At 58.4% G+C, this 20,040-nt stretch overlaps 1 protein-coding gene across 1 annotated transcript in view; it reads left to right on the forward strand.

Moving 5' to 3' along the window:
- Window positions 1–19,480, forward strand: part of EPPK1 (epiplakin 1) — a 37,030-nt gene extending 17,550 nt beyond the window's left edge. The window contains exon 3 of the mRNA XM_064505520.1: window positions 15,366–19,480. Within this exon, the coding sequence (XP_064361590.1) occupies window positions 15,366–18,998 (3,633 nt within the window). The 3' untranslated portion in view covers window positions 18,999–19,480. The remainder of the gene's footprint in view (window positions 1–15,365) is intronic.
- The last annotated feature ends 560 nt before the right edge of the window (window positions 19,481–20,040 follow it).

The raw sequence follows: 20,040 nt of genomic DNA on the forward strand, positions 1-20,040 counted from the left end.
ATCCATCATACCTGCCTGATTTCCTTTTATTTTTAACCTGAAAGCCCACTACTGGCTGCCAGAGGAGACAGGATACTGGGCTGGATGGGCTCTTGCCCTGGTCCAGCCCAACCATTCCTATGCTCCTTTGCGCTCCTGTTTCCTTTGGACTATCTCCTCTTATTCAGTCCCTCTAGTTCCACATCTTTTCACCGGTACCACTTCTCTCATCTGACCTGATGCCTTCACTCCTACTCCCTAAATGTCCCATTTTCCAGCCTGCTTTTTCATTAGGTTACGCCTTGCTAACAAAGCCACGGAGACCCAGCAATCCCTGTGAAACTGCATGAGTGCTTGCTACCCTCAAGCTGTTCACTCTCCAGCCGTGTTTTATCCCTTCCCCTTTCCAGGGTCTATTTTCTGGTAATAAGCTCTTCCTGTAAACTGCCCTGTGTCTGTACTGAGCCTAACATTATAGGCCCATTTATTTATGGGCTCTTAGGTCTTATACAGCTAGCTAAAAGCCATTATAAACACCACTAGTTATAACCTCAGGGGACTAAAAGATCCACATTGTCATATGCTCCACTGCAAGCCAAGCATTGCACATCACACCGATGTACAGAGGTCAGGGTTCTCCGTACAACCACGTTTGGAGCAGACAGGTTGGAAAGTATTTTTAATATAACCACTAGAACGTGCAAGAGAAAAGAAATTAAGAGCAAACTTAAAGTATTCTGAGATGTAAATTGAGTGGCTGTACAAATCAAACTCGATCTATTAGAGCCCTTCATTTGAGGGGTGGTGATTAGATGGAGCCTTTGTTCTCTTGAACATATTTCAGGTTGCCCAGTCTTCTCACACATACAGGTTTTCCAGAGAGGTTCTGTAATCTCCACTTTTAGAGATACTCACAATTCAACTAGGCAAGCCCATGAGTCATGGTGGCCATTGCTCTGGATTCAGACTCTCTGCCCTGGGGTGCCATCTGCAAATGGTCAGCTCTTCCTCAAGCTTGGCTGACATAAAATAAGCCAATCTCACACTGAGATCAGGAGTGGGAAGAGGATAGCACAGGATGAAAAACATGCGCCAGGGAGAGGACAAAGGAGTAAGGTATTGCAGTGTGTCGCCCAGGGTGGCTGTGAGCCCGATGCTGAAGCTTGGCCGTCTTCCCCGCCGTGGTGCTCTGAAGCTCCCAGTGACGGCAGTTTGCCGTGAACGCACTGTCCCAGAGCAAAGCTTTTTGCCAGGAATTCTTGGGGATCCGACCTGCCAGCCTGGCTCATGAAGTCTCCTGCATTAGGAGACCTAATCCTGTCCCAAGTCCTGTCCTGCATCCTGTTCCAAGGATGCAACAGTGGGACGGGCGTGTGCATGGCCATTCCCCTCTTACTTAGCTCTGTAATCATTGTATTTTCCCCAAGGGTTTGAGACCCTGACTGCCTGTTACATCCTCACTGCTTTCACAGCTGGGAGCCCTCTTCATCCAGGCCTGAACAGCCTGCAGCTCTTCTCTCTTCTTCCAGCGTAAGAAGTGCCTGTTCTAGCTCGGACAGTGAAGCCTAACAGGCATGTGGCAGCGGTGATGGTCTTGTCTTCAAACCTCCCTGATGAAGGGCTCAGAGAGTGAGCTGAGGCCAACCAAACTTTGGCACTTGTGACCCAGAGTCACATCATGACTTGCCTGCAGGGAGTGGGATGCTCAGGTCTCAGGAGGTTTCTGGACAGGCTCATAATTAAGTGCTGGGGAGAAGCCAGTGACCACAGGCCCCACATAGAGGAAAGTGGAGGAAAGAGGTTCTGGCATTAAAATATAGGCTTTAGGCAGGAAGATGAAAGCCAGGGCCTCCATGAGAGCATTTTCCAAAAGGTCAGACAGTGAAGCAGAGACATAAATTCATGAGATGGGGCTGAGAGTTGAAAAGATGTTGTCACAAAAGTTTTGTATCCTTGATTGAAGGAGAGGGCAGAACGAGCATGATTCAAATACAGTGGAAACAATCATGGAGAACAGGAAAAGGTCACAGGAAAAGGGAAGAACAGTTCTAACAAGCAGAATCTTTTTTAAACACAAGACAGAAAAAACAGAGAACCAAGATGAATATAAGAAACAAGGCTGAGGAACTAGAATGCCTCTTCTTAAATAAAATATTGGTATGTCATAGACTTCTTGGAAGGAAGCACACCGGGCGAACGCTGTAGCACCAAGGTACAAAGTGCACAGGAAGAGCAGAGGAGGCCGTGCTGGCAGCAGAGTGAGGCTGTTCATTGAGAAGGGCTTAGCGTCAGATCAGGCAGTCATTAACTGTGCTGACGGGGACCAGAGCCCAGGACTGAAATTCCAGCTCAGACAGCAAGAGCGGGGCAGGGGAGGAAGAGGAGCAGACGGACGTGTGGGGCAGTGGCTCTCTGTGCAGAGACTAGCTAGGTAAGCAGCGTCCTCTGCAGTCAGCAGGAAAGGCAGCTCATACATGGGACGTAGGAGGGACACGTAAACATAAAATGGCATGGTACAGGCAACTAGGGAATGAGTATTGCTGTTCTCATAAGAACTAGGCTGTGGGGGTTAAAAAAGCAGTATTTCTTCACACAGCACACAGCTAAACTGTGGCAGTTTCTGCTGGTGTGTCATGGAGGCAAGAGCTGCAAACGGTCAAAGGAAAGAAAGCGCAAGAAAAGTGAGCTCCTAGTGTGGGAGTCACCAGCGGGACCCGTGTTCAGAGCTGGGTTGTTTAACACATGCAGACATGGTCTGGGAAACGATGTGAACAGTGAGCGAACAGATGGTATTAAATTATTCAGGTTAGTAAGGACAAGTGCCAGCTGCAAGAACTGCGGGAAGACCCAGCAACGTGTAGTGACTGGGATAAGAATGGAAGATGATACTCGGTGTAGGTAAAAAGGCACACGTAGGAGAAGCAGTCCTAACTTTCACGTGCACGGCTCTGAGCTGTTATTGCTTGGGGCGAAAAATTGTAGGGCATTCAATATGTGCTCAGCAGCAGTCAGAATAAAACAAACCAAGTGTTAAGATTAGGGAGGGAGCAGAGAACGAAAGGCAGACCACCGTGCGCCTCTGTGTAATTCCACGGCGGCTATCGCAGTCCAGGCATCCCCTCTGAAAAGGTTGTAGTGGGTGTGGGGAGGGCGGTATCCCTCTTCCCACACCTTTTCACGATACGCATGGAGTGAAACTGCCCCGGGAAGCAGCTGTCTCGGGGTCACTGTGCCGTTTGTCCATCAGGTGGTCTGGCCAAGCACTTCTTGGGGCCAGCCCCAAGCGGGGCCATGGTGGACACCGGGGCCATGGGGAGGGCCTCGAGCAGGGCCGTGGGGGACACCCAGACTGGAGCAGGGCCCCAAGCAGGGCCATGGTGGACACCGGGGCCTCAAGTGGGGCCATGGTGGACACCGGGCCCATGGGGAGGGCCTCGAGCAGGGCCGTGGGGGACACCCAGACTGGAGCAGGGCCCCAAGCAGGGCCATGGTGGACACCGGGGCCTCAAGTGGGGCCATGGTGGACACCGGGCCCATGGGGAGGGCCTCGAGCAGGGCCGTGGGGGGACACCCAGACTGGAGCAGGGCCCCAAGCAGGGCCATGGTGGACACCGGGGCTCAAGTGGGGCCATGGTGGACACCGGGCCCATGGGGAGGGCCTCGAGCAGGGCCGTGGGGGACACCCAGACTGGAGCAGGGCCCCAAGCAGGGCCATGGTGGACACCGGGGCCTCAAGTGGGGCCATGGTGGACACCGGGCCCATGGGGAGGGCCTCGAGCAGGGCCGTGGGGGGACACCCAGACTGGAGCAGGGCCCCAAGCAGGGCCATGGTGGACACCGGGGCTCAAGTGGGGCCACGGTGGACAGCAGAGCCTCGAGCAGGGCCGCAGCAGTTACCAGGACCATGTAGAGGGCCACAGCAGTTAACAGGGTGGAAATGGGACCCTGGCTAACAGGGCTTCAAGCAGGGCCTCAGCAGTTTCCAGGCCTCTGTGGCCACTGGGGGCTCAGCAGCTGGTGGTGCCTCTGACAGGGCTGCCAGCATGGCCTCAGCAGTAACTGGGGTGACAGCAGAACTGGGAAGGGGAGCCTTGGTGGTTGGTGGGGCCTCAGGGGTGACCAGGGCCTTGGCAGTGAGTGGGACCTTGGTGGTTGGTAGGGCCTCAGGGGTGACCAGGGCCTTGGCAGTGAGTGGGACCTTGGTGGCTGGTGGGGCCTCAGGGGTGACCAGGGCCTTGGCAGTGAGTGGGACCTTGGTGGCTGGTGGGGCCTTGGGGGTGACGAGGACCTTGGCAGTCTCTGGGGCCTCAGGGGGGACCAGGACATTGGTGGTTGGTGGGGCCTTGGGGGTGATGAGGACCTTGGCAGTCTCTGGGGCCTCAGGGGGACCAGGACCTTGGCGGACAGTGGGGCAGAGACATCGCCTGTGCATGCGGGAATGGAGTCAGGAAAGCTCAATCTCAGCTGGAATTGAAGCTAGCAAAGGAGGTGAAGGGCAGCAAGAAAGGTTTCTGTAACTACATCAGCAGGAAAAGTAAAGCTAAAGAGCGTGTGGGCACATTACTAAGTGGGGCAGGAGACATAAGGACAAGTGATAGGGAAAAGATAGGTGAAAAAGGTGGGTTAAGATCACTTGACCCACTTTGACATACACAAGTCCATGAGACCAGCTGGGATGCAAAAGGATGTTGAAGGATCTGGCTGATGTCACTGCGAGGCCACTATCCCCTTGACAGGCGATGGCAATAGGGGAAGGTTCCCAATGATTGGAGAGAGGCAGACATCACGGTCATCTTCAAGAAGCGCGAGAAAGAGACTCTTGGGAACAACAGACCCATCAGTCTCACCTGAGTCCCTGGGAAGGTAAGGGAGCAAATCCTCTTAGAGACCATTTCTAAACACATGAAGGACATAAAGGTGTTTGGGAGCAGCCAGCAGGGATTTACCAATGGCAAGTCCTGCATGACCTACTTCATTCCTTTGTATAAGGTGACTGGCACTGCAGACAAGGGGAGGGCAGTGGATGCTGTGCACCTTGACTTTAGCAAGGCCTTTGATATGCTCTCCTTATCACCAAATTGGTGAGGTATGGGCTGGATAAGTTCCACCTACAATAAGGTAGGTGGAAAATTGCCAGGACTGGCAGGCTCAGAGAGTCATGATCGGTGGTGCAAAGTCCAACCGGCAGCCATTAACTAGTGGGGTCCCCCAGAGATCATTAGTAGAGCCAGTACTGTTTAAGGTCTTCATTAACAACCTGGATGATGGGGCAGAGTGCACGCAGGATGTTTGCGGATGACACCACACTGGGGGAAGTGGTCAATGTGCTGGAGGGCAGGGCTGCTATCAGAGGCACCTAAAAAGGCTGGAGAAATGGGCCGACAGAATGTCATGAAGTTCAACAAAAGCAAAAGCAAAGTCCTGCTCCTGAGGAGGAGGAACCCCTGCAACAGGACAGGCTGGGGGATAACTGCCTGGGAGCAGCTCTGCAGAAAAGGACCTGGGGGTCCTGGTGAACAACCTGAACATGAGCCAGCAGTGTGTCCTTGGCAGCAAAGCAGGCCAAGAGCATCCCAGGCTGTACTAGAGTGCAGCCAGCAAGTCCAGGAATGTGATCCTGCCCCTCTGTTTGGCGTTTGTGAGACCACATCTAGACTGCTGCATCTAGCTTTGGGCTCCCCAGCACAAGGAAGACGGTGGCTTTGCCCCTGGACTGGGCAAGTCCTGTGGGGGCCACCAAGCTGCTCAGCAGGCTGGAGCACGTGCCATGCAAAGAGAGGCTGAGCGAGATGGGCCTGTTCAGCCTGGAGAAGGGAAGGATCAGGGAAGACCTTGCTGTCTACAAATACTTGATCAGAGGACACAGAGAAGATGGAGCCAAGCTCTTCTAGGCGGTACATGGCGATAGGACAAGAGGCAATAGACACAAGTTGGAGCATGGGAAATTCCAGTAGATACTAGAAAAATATTTTTTACCATGAGAGTGGTCAAAAACTGGAACAGCTTGCCCAGAAATGTTGTTGGATCTCCAGCCGTGGAATAGTTTAAGACTTGACTGGACACAGCTCTGAGCAACCTAATCTGATCAGACCTGCTCCCAGTTAGACTAGATAAGCCTTGGAGGTCCCTTCCAACATAAATTATTCTCCGATCCTGCTTTGTTTTGTTGTTTTAAGGAGAGTAGAATGGGCTCTGCAGCCCCAGCAGCTCCAGCCCTTCTGCCTCACCTGCCTGTTGCTGGAGCCCGTGTTGTCCAGCCCGAGGGTGGCAGCACTTTCCCTGCTCCGGGACACACCGCAGCCCGTCTGGGAGCTGCTGCTCTGGAAGCGGCACAGCCCCGTTCACCCACGCCAGCGCGTCAGAAAGGAGAAACCATTCACGAACATGCACGGGCAGTAATTAACACTTACTGTGGATAATTAGACATGAGAACCGCAAAGGTGAGCATCACACACACACCCCCACGTCAGGCCCGGGGGCCCTAAAGTGTTTTATTCAGGAGCCAGATGGGCGGAAGGGAGGACCTAGGCAGGAGGAGGGCTGCATGACGGCGAAGGAGGGACCCTGCGTGCGGGCTGCCCTTGCGGCCGAGCCCGCGGCCGTTTGGGTCCCCAGAGCCGGGCGAGCTGGCAGCACCGTGCCGCGCGGGTGCCTGGGGCGCAGCGCTGGGACTGCTACTGGCCGCTTCACCCTTCGTGGGAACTGGCTTTCCTCTTTCACCGCGGCAAACAGGAATGACTGGTGTCAGGTCCCTGCGCAGCCGGCTGCGTAGCATCGGGACTGGGCTGGTGGCAGCGGGGGGGTGGCACACGCGGCAGCAGAGAGAGCGCGGAGGCTCAGCCAGCCCAGGGCCAGGGCACGGTCACACTCCAGGGATGGATGTTCATCGAAGCACCAGCTCAGGGACAGCCCTGGCTGCCAGACTCGGGACCCTGCTGTGACCCCACCGAGGGGGTGTGAAGAGGAAGAGCCGGCCTGCGTGCGTCCCAGAGGGAGCTCGGGATGATCTGGGACCACGGTGTGCGGCCCCGGGGACTGACTCAGCTGTCCTCTTTTCCTGAAAACCCTACACTGCGGAATGGGCCAGTACTAGGCGCAGACCCACGTTCCCTGTGCTGGGCCTGGCAGAGCTCCCTGCACTGGGGCGCTTGCGGCAATGAGCTTTGGAGCAGCTTCCCTGGCTGCTCTCCACGGACTGTTTTGCCAGTGACTGCCCTGCATCGGCTGTGTCCCAGAAGCAGCGGTGGATGGTGGGTGTCTGGCTCTCCAGGACGGGCAGCAGAGCTGCATCGTTGGCCGTCTGGGAGCAGGGACGGAGGGGCCGACCCCACCAAGCTGCGTCTGGCTGTGCGTGTCCCAGCGGTGTCCAGAGTCAGCTCTGCAGGAGCTTATGTCCTGGACAGCCTGGGCACTGCTCTGCAGGGGCTGAGGCTGCAGAGGCAGAGCACTGTGTCTCTGCCACCGCCTCGGGTGCCCTAGGAGGACAGCAGAAGTGTGGCCCAATCCACGGCACGCGTCCTTCCCCCGCCAGCTGTGCCCAGGAGCCGCGCAGGGAGACTCCTCTGCCAGGGAGCCGGGAAGCCAAAAGATAAGTCGGTTCTCTGGAAAGTCAGTTCTCCAGGGAAGCTGTTGTGGTAGGACAACGCTGGCACCAGCCCAGCCCCTCCTGGTCGTTGCTGCTCCCCGTGTCCCTGTCCCTGCCTGAGGCCAGGTGGCCAGAAGCACCAGGGAAACTCACTGATCCCTCTCTGCCAGGAATCACGTGTTTGAGCAGAGGACGCACAAGAGTCGCTCTCCCACAGAGCTCAGCGTTATGCAATCACATTCCTCAAAGCCAGAAGAAAAAGGCGTTTTTGTCTTTTTTCTTTGTCCATAGCTGCTTGCCTGTGCCAGTCCCTTAGGTGCTGGGCTTGGCTGATTCATAGCATTTTTTTAAGAGGATGTTTTTGTTATTCTTTCCTTAAAAAGCACACTGGGATCGAACACGGCTGAGCAGGCGTGGCGGGCACCAGGTACCTGCGATCAAGGTGAAGTTCTTCCTCTAGCCCAACAGCAGCAGCTCACGCAGGTCTGCAGGTCCCGAATCGGCTCAGCGCAGCCACGAGCACCCAGCCGGGCAGCCCCATGGCTCCCGGGCAGCCCCATGGCTCCCGGCTCCAGCGGGGAGGAATCCCGGTGCATGAGCCCCACGCAGGGGGTCACACGAGGCAGCGAGACACGGGGCGCTGCCAGGTTTTCTCCCGTTGATGATGTCCCCGCCTTGCAGCCACGGAAGCTGATGGCAGACAGCCCTGTGCGGGGTCTGCCCAGCGCACGGATGCCCCGGGAGGGCTGTTCGGGCACAGCTTTCCCCCGCCAGGCAGTGAGACCGTGGCTGCCCTCCACACCACCCTCCATGGGCATCACCGAGCAGCCCCACGTTGCAGGGACACAGCTGCGTGGCTCCAGGGACTGATGCTCCTGGGACCTGCTGGAAGTCATGTCAGCACCTGGCTTCTGGCAGAGGAGGTTTCCCGAACCAAAAGCCCGAGGAAAACAACACTCCTCAAACACGCAGAGCTGAGGCGTCCCTGAGAAAGCCGTCTCCCAGCTCTCTGATGTGGTTCATTGCTGCAGCCCGGGACACCTTCACCTTCCGGCGGGGGAGGCCAGGCGACCAGGCTGCCGATACCTGAGACAAACTCGAACAAAGTTTCGTTTGCGTCCTCACAAACTTCCAGCTCCTGGAACTGAATGCATGGGAAATGTGAAATCGCTATATTTAGGCTGGTAAACTGGAGGGGAAATTGCTGCCTGATCCAAAAACCTCTGATCAGATGCAAATTACAGAAGGAAGAGTGTCAGCTTATAACGACATTTCAGCCTTCCTCCAGAGAAAGACGATGGCATTGCAGGATCTCTCATTACCCAGCAAGGGCACTGGTTTCCAAATGACGTGCAGGCGTTCCTCTAGTCTGCTCACAGACAGGGCAGCTGTAACAAGCACACGGCACGCAGCGGCCCTTAAAGCGGTTGAGCAGAGGGGCTGGAAACATGCCGGGAAGCTTTAAAGAAGAACCACGGCACCCCCCTCTTGGCTCCCAATGGACCTGAAGCAGCAGGGCTGGTGGGAGCCCTGAAAGATGTCACCTCTGAGATGTCTCCAAGACTTGGCACAGAGTGGGAACATGCCTAGGGAACCGCTTCCTTGAGGGACTGAAGACTGATGACCCGTTTACCTTACGTGGTTCTTCTGTCTCCAAGTTTGCAGTCAAGTCTCCGTCTTCAAGAACAACCCTGTGGTTTCCTTGTGAGGCTTCTTGGTTATCAGTAATAGGTGCAGCTGTTAAAGGCAAGTGTCAGAGCTGGGCTGGTGCCTTCTAGCGCTAAGAGAACGAGGAACTGGCGTTAGTGTCATCAGGCAAGAGAAAGCGGGGTTTAAATAGCAAGCGGAGCAGTACAGCAGCAAGCTGATGGTGCTCCCAGGCTCCAGGCAGAGACAGGAGCCCTCCCTTAAGTCTCAAGCCTAATTATGGGTCGCAGAGCAAAGGGAGGGGACAGAGGCAGGGCAGGAGGTGGCACAGTCGCACACACCCAGCGCCGGCTGTGCAATATTCCACCCAGGCTCTGTCTTGCTCGGTGTGTGTCCCGGTGCCCTTAACGCCACCGTGCATGGAGGCTTTGGGAACGGGGCGAAGGGGACTTAACCCCAGCCACAAGGACAAGGGCCAGGAGGAGATGTGCGACCTGGGTGTCTGGTAGCAGTGGCCAAAGCAGTGCGTGAGCTAGCCGGGACCGTGGCCTGGCATGCAGTGCTCACGCAGCCCCATCCAGAGGTACCGGCGTCTCGGCTCCGTGTCGTAGGGATCGTGCACAACGCCAAGCAGCTCCGCGCGGTCCCTGCAGCACTCCCGTTTCCCCAGGAAGGCCTGCAGGCACCGGAGGACCAAAGGCTGCAGGTGGGATAAGGCCAGGGACTGGGAACAGCCACCGGACTGGGGACAGACTCATGGGCCCCCATGTTCCTCGTGCACCGGCAGGCCAGCGGTCTCCAACAGCGCTCACACGTAGCAGCATCCCGTTCCCTGGGGAACGTCTCTCTGGGGCATCTGCCACAGCACTGGGTACAGCAGAGCTCGGTTCACATCTGCCTCCGCAGAGCTTTTGACAGGGCCTTAGAAAAGGCCTTGAGAGAACTAAGTTGCTTCAGGGATGAAAAGAAAAAGTATTTTCATGTCTTGGAAACAGTCTTGGAGGTAGGAAGCACGGATGAGGGTTAAAAAACAGCCCTCATCAGGCGAGAGGGACCCGTGTTCTCCATATGGGAGTGGACAACCTGGGAAGGAGCTCAGGGTGAGACACCAGCATTTCCACACGATGCGGCACCGTTTAAGCCCGTTGGCGCCTGTGAGGAAGGTGGGGCCGTTTAGGGACCCACACGTGCGAGAGAAGGTGACACGCAGGGCTGAGTCACTGCAGATGCTGTGGCCGTGGAGGTCACCTCTGCGCAGCCAAGGGAGAGCCGGGCCGTACAGACGGTGGTGCTTGGCGGACACATGCTACAGCGGACGGATGCAAGGGTCAGAGGAGCCGTGCTCTGGGCTCCAGAGGGCCCTGACGTGCTCTCCACGGCTCTAACAGGAGCTTGGGCTCCTGCTCAGCAGCAGGCATCCGCTGCGGGGAGGTAAATCTCTGTTTTGACAAATGCAAAGTAATGGCCCTTCCAGGGAAGCCGCCAGCTACCATCACTTCAGAGGTGTCTAAACGAGTAGGGCCAGCCCCAAAGAGTGGTCCAGCGTCACTGGGACAGCTCGGAGGACAGCTCTGCTGGGCCGTGGAGCAGGAGGGGACCAACGCAGGGCACCTTAATGCCACCTCGCTGGTGTTGGCCAGGCCAGGCCGGCGTGCAGGGTCTGCGCTGCACAGAACGGGCCTGTGAGAGGGGACAGGCAGGATCCTCTCGCCTGGCACAGGGCAGGTGCCCTCTGCACCCCCTCACGCCCGTGCCTGCCGGTGATGCAGCCCAAATAAAGCTCTCGCTGTGGTCTGGCCGGAATAGCTGACCCTTATCCTGCAGCGAAGTGCGATTAGCAGTGAATTGGCGGCGTCAGCAACCCCAGCCCACATAATGCAGGTTAAAAATCAGTGCCAGGCAAGGAAGGGCTTCAGGGGAGGAAGAGAGGACAGTGGAAACGGGTCTTGTGCACGCGGTACCCTTGCGCACAGAGGGACCTGCCGCCCGGGAGCCTTTCCCAGAGCCGAACCAGCCTCGTGAGTCAGTGCTGATCATCCAGTCCGGCGGGCACCCACCCAGGCAGGAATGCGCACCCGAGCAGGACACCCGGGGCAGGAAGGGCAGGGGCAGGCAGCAGCCTCCTCCGCACGGGGACACCCAGTCACGCACACCTGCGCGGGCTCACACCAACACACGCACAGGCTCCCGCACCCTCAGATGCACAGCTGCACAGGCACGTACAGCCTCTCTCTCTCTCTCTCACACACACACACACACACACACACGTGCAATGTATGTGCAGACACACACAGTCACACACACACACACACACGCAATGCATGTGCAGACACACACAGTCACACACACAGGGTCATACAAATGCACACGTGCAGTCGCATGCACACGCACACACACACACACACACACACACACACACACACACACACAGGCACACACACACACGCACAGCTACAGTCGTGTGCAGGTTCCCATGAGCTCATATGCAGTCACACACACACACACACAGCCGCAGACACGGTCACCCCCAAGCACACATACAGCCACGCACACCGTTACACGCCAAAATGATCCAGGCAAACCCACCTCCGTGCTGGAAGCAGAAGCCAGGTGAGCCCTGTCCACCAGGGCTGTGGCTCTGGCCTCATGGCACGTGGTCTGTCCTACCCGGACACAGAAGTGGACTCCAACGTGAGACCGTTCATCAGCCCCACTCAGCCCAAACGTGGCCAGCGCCACGAGCCCGCCTCGGCCAGCCGGCCAGCCCGTGCAAGCCCTCTGCAAGCAAGCGGCCCCCCGGCGCTCCCACGCAGACCCTGGCCGGCAGCACCGGGCTGGCTCACCGGGCTGGTGCGGGGCAGAAGACGTTCCCACCCTGGGGCCGCTTCAGGCAGCAGCACAAACCAGCGGCCTCCACAGCACTGCGAACGAGGCCTGCAGCCAAGCAGAGCTCTGGTGCCTTCCCCTGCCCAGCCATGGCTGCACAGAGGGACGGTTCCTCCCAAGAGGACACAGACTCAGTCTCTGCCCTGGCCAGAGAGCACGGAAAGCCGTGCGAGGGCAGCTGCCCCGCCAAGATGTTCAGCCAGTGCAAAGGCAGATTTACCAAGCCCGGATCCACAGGGCCCTTCAGTCACTTGGAGTGAAGAGCAGGAGGCAAAAGTCATGCAGAGGGGCTGCCTTGCAGAGCGGAGGGAATATGGAGGGCTGTTCGCTCTGCGTGGGGCGGGGGTTTTCTCCAACAGGCCAGGAAACCTGGGGCGAAGATGAGCTGTGTGACCCCCGGGGCAATTAGCCCTCGGCTCCTGCCTTAGAGGTCCCAGGGCGGCAGGCGTGCCACCATGAGGGGCTGCCCCACGGGGCACCGGGCGGGCGCGGGCCCACGGCAGCGATCCTGCCCAGCGGCGTGCAGTGACGGAGATGGGGACGGGTGGCCCTGGCAGCACAGGAGGCAGCCGGGGGCCAAGGGCAGGGCCATCCCTTGTGCACGATGGTGGGCAGAGCAGTCCAGAAGCCGCACAGACTCCTCAGCCGTCACTCGCCAAAGCATCAGCAGGAGAAACGCCCTGCAGCTTGCACCCAGGGCCGGCCGCTGCGCCCAGAGCCCCGACCCTGCCTCGCCAGCCAGCTAGCCGCTCCCGTGCAGGGGCTGCAGGCTCCCCGACGGCACCGGCACCGGCACCGGCACCGGCACCGGCCCGGCCGCGGCGGGCGGACGTCTGCATTTTGGCTGGGCTGAGGCACAGGGCAGGGCCAGCGCGTCGTGCCCAGGGGCGGGGAAGGGAAGGATTTAAATTGAGCACCTGCCCCGGCTGCTTATCCTGTCTGAGAGGCGGCAGGAGGAGGAGGAGGAGGAGGAGAGCCCGCCCGGGAGCCAGCCACCAGCAGGTAGGACAGAGCCTGCCCAGAGGGGCACTGGGGCAGGCACAACTTCTTCATTTCTCAGAAGGGCCAAGGGGGCTGACGGAGAGCTCTGGGGCGGGATGGAGCCACTGCTGCACGAGGCATGCTTTGCATCCTGAAGGCTTTAGCTGAGAAGATCAGGACACCGGCATGTGGGAGGGAAGTAAGCGGAGCTGCGGGATCTGCCGGAGCCTGCAGGCAGCCTGAGACGGGAGGATGCCGCTTCTCGTGGTGGGTCTCACCCGGGGTCCAGCGGCAGGGAGGTGCAGGGCAAGCGCCAGGTCACCCCTGCCCACAGCCCAGCTGGAAAACCGCTTTCCCTGGGGCTGCTGCGACAGCGGGAGGACCTCAGCCAGCCCCGGCCCTGGGAGCCGCGTGTGCAGCCAGCTCCCAGCATCGGGAGTCCTGATTAGAGACCGGCTAATGACAGCCCGCGGTTGCGCAATGTCTTCCCAGCACAGGGTGTTGACACAACACGCGTGTCCTACATACGTGTCGCCCACTCCTGGGTGTGACCAAGTGCTTTGCTCTGCTCCGGACCCGGGCGCCGGCAGAGCGGGCGCAGAGTCAGCCCACTGCCTCCGCAGGAGGCTTCAGCTGCATCGGTGGAGACAGGCAGAGGAGGGAACAGGCAGAGAAACTGTTCTCCAGGGTCAAAGCCACGAGATGGACCAGAGCTGCCGGTCGGAAAAGAGCCTGGAGCTGCCCGCAGTGAGGCAGGGGCTGAGCTGCAGCTGCTGCACGCACCTCTCCCCACACCATGATCCATCCACACTAGCGTGGGTCCAATATTCAAATGGCTCAAAAGCAATGACTAAGAGACTTTTAGACCAGTTAGGTAAACAGTCAGAGAATTAAGCTGTGACCCTGTTAATTAATGAGTTAAACACATCATTAATGTCAGTCACTGTAGTTTTATGGGAGATGGGTGTTCCCAAAGAAACGTTTCAGGTTTTTGTTTTTGCTATTTTGACAAGATTGTGGGCTCGTCACCATGAGATACTGCGGATGCTGGAAGTTTAGAAGGGTTCCAGAAGAGACTAGGTGACTGCACAGGAGAGGTCCGTCCACGATTACCAAATAGATGCAAAATGTGTTCAGCCCATGAAATCCACCGAGCTGAAAATAGTTGGAGGGTGACATAGAAACAGGGGAAATATTATATATGTTTCCCTGGTCTTCATCCTTCCCCTGTCGTGCACTTACAGCTGAGGATGGAAACAAGACACTGGCCTACACAGACCTTTGGTCTCTGTATGGGTGCTCTCTTATCTACCTGGGAGCACAGCTGGCTTCCTCTAAAAACATTTCAGACAGCAAAATTGGTATCCTGGATAAGGGTGCTGCGTTTTTACGGGCAAGGGCACCCATTGGATTGACCCAAAACCAGCCACACTAATTACAAAGTGCCAGTGTAAATGGGAGAGACCAACTGCAAGAGGCCACTGACAGCAAGGTCCCAGAGACACTTGTCCTTAGTCCATTGTTACTCTGCAGTTTCTTGAGATATATATTTTTATCTATCATTTTTCCTACACTAACAATTAGTTAAAAATGGAGAATGATCGTTCACTGCCTCCCACAGCACAGGCGACAGGAGCTCCCCGTGAAAATGTTTTCCCCGCAATGTGTGATTAAATCATGGGCCTTGGTGCCACAGGATGTTGTGGGGGTCAACACCAAAGCTGGGTTCGCAGACGTGACTGAACAGATCCATAGAGGACAGTCTGCGGTGGCTGTTAGATCGCGGTCCCGAGGCAAACCCAGCCCAGCAAGTCCAGAGTCCTCTGCGACATGGCCCGCAAATCTCTCCCCCTGCAAGTGCCCGTGAGGGACTGGTTGATGCCAGTCCTCTCGTCTGCTCCCCCTTCGCACACAGCCATCGCTCTGTTCTCCTGCCCTGAGAGCAGGAGCTTTTGGGGACAGGCACCGAGCCCGCCCGTGGCGATGCTGCGGCATCGCCGTGCAGAGAGCGTGCGGCTGTGCACAGAGGTGCGGAGCTCCCTGCAGCGGGAGCGGCACAGCGTGCCGCACGGGCAGCACACGCGCTTGCCGGGCTGCAGCTGCTCTCCGGAAAAGGCCTCTTCTGCTGTTGAAGCGGGGCTGGACATGGGGCACTCTTTGCCCTAAAATTCCCGCTCAGAGAAGCGGGCAGCAGCAGCGCCCCAGACCCTGCTCCCAGCTTATCTCTGAGCTCCTGCCACCACATCCAGGGAGAGGCTTTTCCTCACACACAGCATGAAAACTGCAGAAGTACCTGTGTTTCACCACGTCTTCTGCTTCTCTCCTCGCAGACAAGCACGCTGCCCCCCCGTCGCAGAAGCATTTCCCAGAGACAACGCGGAGCAGGAGTGGATACCCGCAGAACAGGATGGACAACATGGGAAGTGACATGGCTGCAAACGGACACAAGGAGCTGGGTTGGGGCGGGGGTTACTTCATAGCTGGAGTCTTCGTCCAGGCCAGGAATAAGAAGATGAGCATCTATGATGCCACGATGAGGGGGATCCTGATGCCGGGCACGGCCCTGGTGCTGCTGGAGGCACAGGCTGCTTCAGGCTGCCTCACCGACCCGGTGAGCAACAAGAAGCTGACGGTGAAGGAGGCACTGACCGCTGGACTCATAGGCAGAGATTTTTACGAGAAGCTGCTGTCGGCAGAGCGAGCCGTGACAGGGTACACAGAGCCGTATACGGGACACAGGGTCTCCCTCTTCCAGGCCATGAAGAAAGAGTTCATCGTGAAGGAGCATGCTATCCGTCTGCTCGAGGCCCAGATCGCCACCGGCGGCATCATCGACCCCGTGCACGGTCACCGCATCCCCGTGGACGTGGCCTACCAGCGGGGCTACTTCGACCAGGAGATGTGCCAGTTCCTTTCCAACCCCAAGAATCAAACAAGAAGTTGCTTCGACCCCAACACGCACGAGAACCTCACCTACACGCAGCTGCTCCGCCGCTGCGTCCCCGACCCGGACACGGGGCTGCTCATGCTGCACGTGATGGACAAGGGCTCGGTGCTCTACCAGCTGACCGAGGACGCCCGGAAAGCCCTGCAGGCCGCCCGCACCACCGTCGGCGTGGGGCTCTTTGAGGGCCAGAGCGTCACCGTCTGGGAGCTCCTCTTCTCTCGCTACGTCCCCGACCACCGGCGGCAGGAGCTCCTCAGGAAGTACAAGGCGGGGACGGTGACCGTCCCGCAGATGACCGCCATCCTCACCGCCATCATCACCGGGGCAGAAATGGAAAACAGGGATCTGAGCTCATCCACGGCAACACCCAGCAACAAGGCGGCAGAATCACAGCTGGCTCAGGACACACACGCCCAGGAGCAGCGCTTGAGAAAGTCCTTAAAGTCTGCAGTCGTCTACGTAACTGCTGGTGAGTTCAAGGGGAAAAACATCTCCTTGTTGGACCTGCTCTTTTCCACATCCGTCCCCCAAGGGAAGCGGCAGGAGCTGCTGGAGCTGTACAGGGCAGGGATACTGACGACCGAGCAGGTGGTTGCTGTGGTCACCGCCATCATAAACAAAGCAGAAGCAGCAAATACTGCACTCGTGGCCAACGCCAGAAGTCCACACAGGGAGGCGATAAGGGCAGAGGACAACGGAGATGCCTTTTCAACAGAGGATGCAGAACTAGATAACGTCTTAAAGTCTGCCACCATCGATGTGCCGGCTGGTGAGTTCCAGGGGCGGCGGGTCTCCGTGTGGGACCTGCTCCACTCCAAGTACATCCCCGAGGAGAAAAGGCAGGAGCTTCTGGAGCTGTACCGGGACAGGGTATTAACCCTGCAGCAGATGATAACTGTTGTCACCACTGTCATTAAAAAAAAAGAATCTACAAACAGGAAATTTCTGTTTGCTGTCAACACTTCCAGCAAGGACGCAGGCACAGCAGCAGGAGACAAGGATGCCCATTCCTCCCAAGAGGAACCATGGGAAACGGCCCTGAAATCCACAGCCATCGACATGGAGGTCGGGGAGTTTCGGGGCCACAGGGTCTCCGTGTGGGACCTGCTCCACTCCAAGTTCATCCCCGAGGAGAACAGAAAGGAGCTGCTGGAGCTGTACCAGGGAGGAGTGCTGACCCTCGAGCAGGTGAAAACCGTCGTCAGCACTATCGTGAGCAAGGCAGAAGCAGCAAGAGCAGAGCAGTCGGCTGACGTGAGCGGTGCAAAGGCAGAGAGGACCATCGCAGGAGCTGAGGACGCCCGTCTGCAGGAGGACAGGACCTGGGAGGAGACGCTGAGGTCGACCACAGTTGAAACAGCAGCGGACGAGTTCCAGGGGCAGCAGGTCTCCGTGTGGGACCTGCTCCACTCCAAGTACATCCCCGAGGAGAAAAGGCAGGAGCTTCTGGGGCTGTACTGTGCCGGGACACTGGCCTTGGAGCGGTTAATGGTTGTTGTCACTACCCTCATTAAAAAAAATGAATCCACAAGCAGGAAGTTTCTAGTTGCTGTCAACACTTCCAGCAAGGACGCAGGCACAGCAGCAGGAGACAAGGATGCCCATTCCTCCAAAGAGGAACCATGGGAAACAGCCCTGAAATCCACAGCCGTCGACATGGAGGTCGGGGAGTTTCGGGGCCACAGGGTCTCCGTGTGGGACCTGCTCCACTCCAAGTTCATCCCCGAGGAGAACAGAAAGGAGCTGCTGGAGCTGTACCAGGGAGGAGTGCTGACCCTCGAGCAGGTGAAAACCGTCGTCAGCACTATCGTGAGCAAGGCAGAAGCAGCAAGAGCAGAGCAGTCGGCTCACGTGAGCGGTGCAGAGGCAGAGAGGACCATCGCAGGAGCTGAGGACACCCATCTGCAGGAGGACAGGACCTGGGAAGAGACGCTGAGGTCGACCACAGTTGAAACAGCAGCGGACGAGTTCCAGGGGCAGCAGGTCTCCGTGTGGGACCTGCTCCACTCCAGGTCCATCCCCGAGGAGAAAAGGCAGGAGCTTCTGGGGCTGTACCGTGCCGGGACACTGGCCTTGGAGCGGTTAATGGTTGTTGTCACTACCCTCATTAAAAAAAATGAATCCACAAGCAGGAAGTTTCTGTTTGCTGTCAACACTTCCAGCAAGGACGCAGGCACAGCAGCAGGAGACAAGGATGCCCATTCCTCCAAAGAGGAACCATGGGAAACGGCCCTGAAATCCACAGCCGTCGACATGGAGGTCGGGGAGTTTCGGGGCCACAGGGTCTCCGTGTGGGACCTGCTCCACTCCAAGTACATCCCCGAGGAGAACAGAAAGGAGCTGCTGGAGCTGTACCAGGGAGGAGTGCTGACCCTCGAGCAGGTGAAAACCGTCGTCAGCACTATCGTGAGCAAGGCAGAAGCAGCAAGAGCAGAGCAGTCGGCTGACGTGAGCGGTGCAGAGGCAGAGAGGACCATCGCAGGAGCTGAGGACGCCCGTCTGCAGGAGGACAGGACCTGGGAGGAGACGCTGAGGTCGACCACAGTTGAAACAGCAGCGGAGGAGTTCCAGGGGCAGCAGGTCTCCGTGTGGGACCTGCTCCACTCCAGGTCCATCCCCGAGGAGAAAAGGCAGGAGCTTCTGGGGCTGTACCGTGCCGGGACACTCCCCATGCAGGAGCTGCTCAGCGCCATCCGCACCACGGCTACGCGCAGCCAAGAAAACCCTCCCGCTCCCCTCGCCCAGCCGATAGCGGATCTCCTCCAGGCCGACGGCTCCTACATCACTCTGGGCCCGTCCCAGGAGCGCAGGGTGTCCGTGCGGGAACTCCTCGCCCGCCACCAGGTCTCCGCGTACAAACGGGAGGCCCGCCTGGATGTTTACGGCACGGGGGGGCTGACCGTGAACAGGATCACCATCACCACCACCGTCACCACGGGCCCGCAGGGTCACCCCCACCGCCAGCAGCACTAGCACCGCGCGCCCCAGCCGGGGGGGTCTGCCCCGCGGGCGGGACACGGCGCGGGCACTCGCAAAGGCGTTTGCTCTCCGCGACACGAGAATCACGGGCAGGAAAGAGCGCTGACGACCGCGCGCAGCACGGGGCAGTCGCCCCGGCAGGACCCCTCGCCATGCGGACCAGCACTTCCCGGGGGTCGCGGCCCGATGAGGCGTCCCCGGGGTGGCTCCCGGGGGGGGCCAGGAGGGCTCACCGCTGCGGAGGGGTCGGAGAGGCCACCCAAGGCAGGTCCGCGGCAGCAAGAGCCCCGGGGACGGACGACCGCTGCACAAGCGTCCGGGGTGCCAGCAAGGGCAGCGGACACGGTGCAGCACGGTGCACAGGGACGCTCGGACCTCTCCCGTGCCGTGGCTGTGCCGTGGGTCCGGCGGGAGCGTGGCACGGCGCACGGGGACCTGACGCCCGCGAGGACGCGCGGTGTGGGACGTCCATGGGGCGGGGGGACGCGGTGGGGCGAGGAGACGCCGCTGCCGGGGAGAGCCATGGCCGCCCGTCAATAAAGGCTCCTGCAAGCCGGGAAGAAGCGCCTGCCGCAGCGTCCCCGGTGTGCGCCTGTGCTCTGTGTGTGTGTGTGTGTGTCACAGGGCAGTGTGTGGGGGGGTGTCACAGGGCAGTGTGTGTGTCCCTGCACGTGTGCAGCCAGGTGCTCTGTGTGTGTGTGTGTGTGTCACAGGGCAGTGTGTGTGTGTGTGTGTGTGTGACAGGGCTGTGTGTGTGTGTGTGTGTGTGTGTGTGTGTGTCACAGGGCAGTGTGTGTGTGTGTGTGTGTGTGTGTGTGTGACAGGGCAGTGTGTGTGTGTGTGTGTGCGTGTGTCACAGGGCAGTGTGTGTCCCTGCACGTGTGCAGTGAGGTGGGGTGTGTGTGTGTGTGTGTGTGTGTGTGTGTGTGTGTGTGTGTCACAGGGCAGTGTGCGTGTGTCACAGGGCAGTGTGTGTGTGTGTGTGTGTGTGACAGGGCTGTGTGTGTGTGTGTGTGTGTGTGTGTGTGTGTCACAG

The sequence above is a fragment of the Dromaius novaehollandiae genome, chromosome 2 (assembly GCF_036370855.1).
Source record: "Dromaius novaehollandiae isolate bDroNov1 chromosome 2, bDroNov1.hap1, whole genome shotgun sequence".
Taxonomy (NCBI): domain Eukaryota; kingdom Metazoa; phylum Chordata; class Aves; order Casuariiformes; family Dromaiidae; genus Dromaius; species Dromaius novaehollandiae.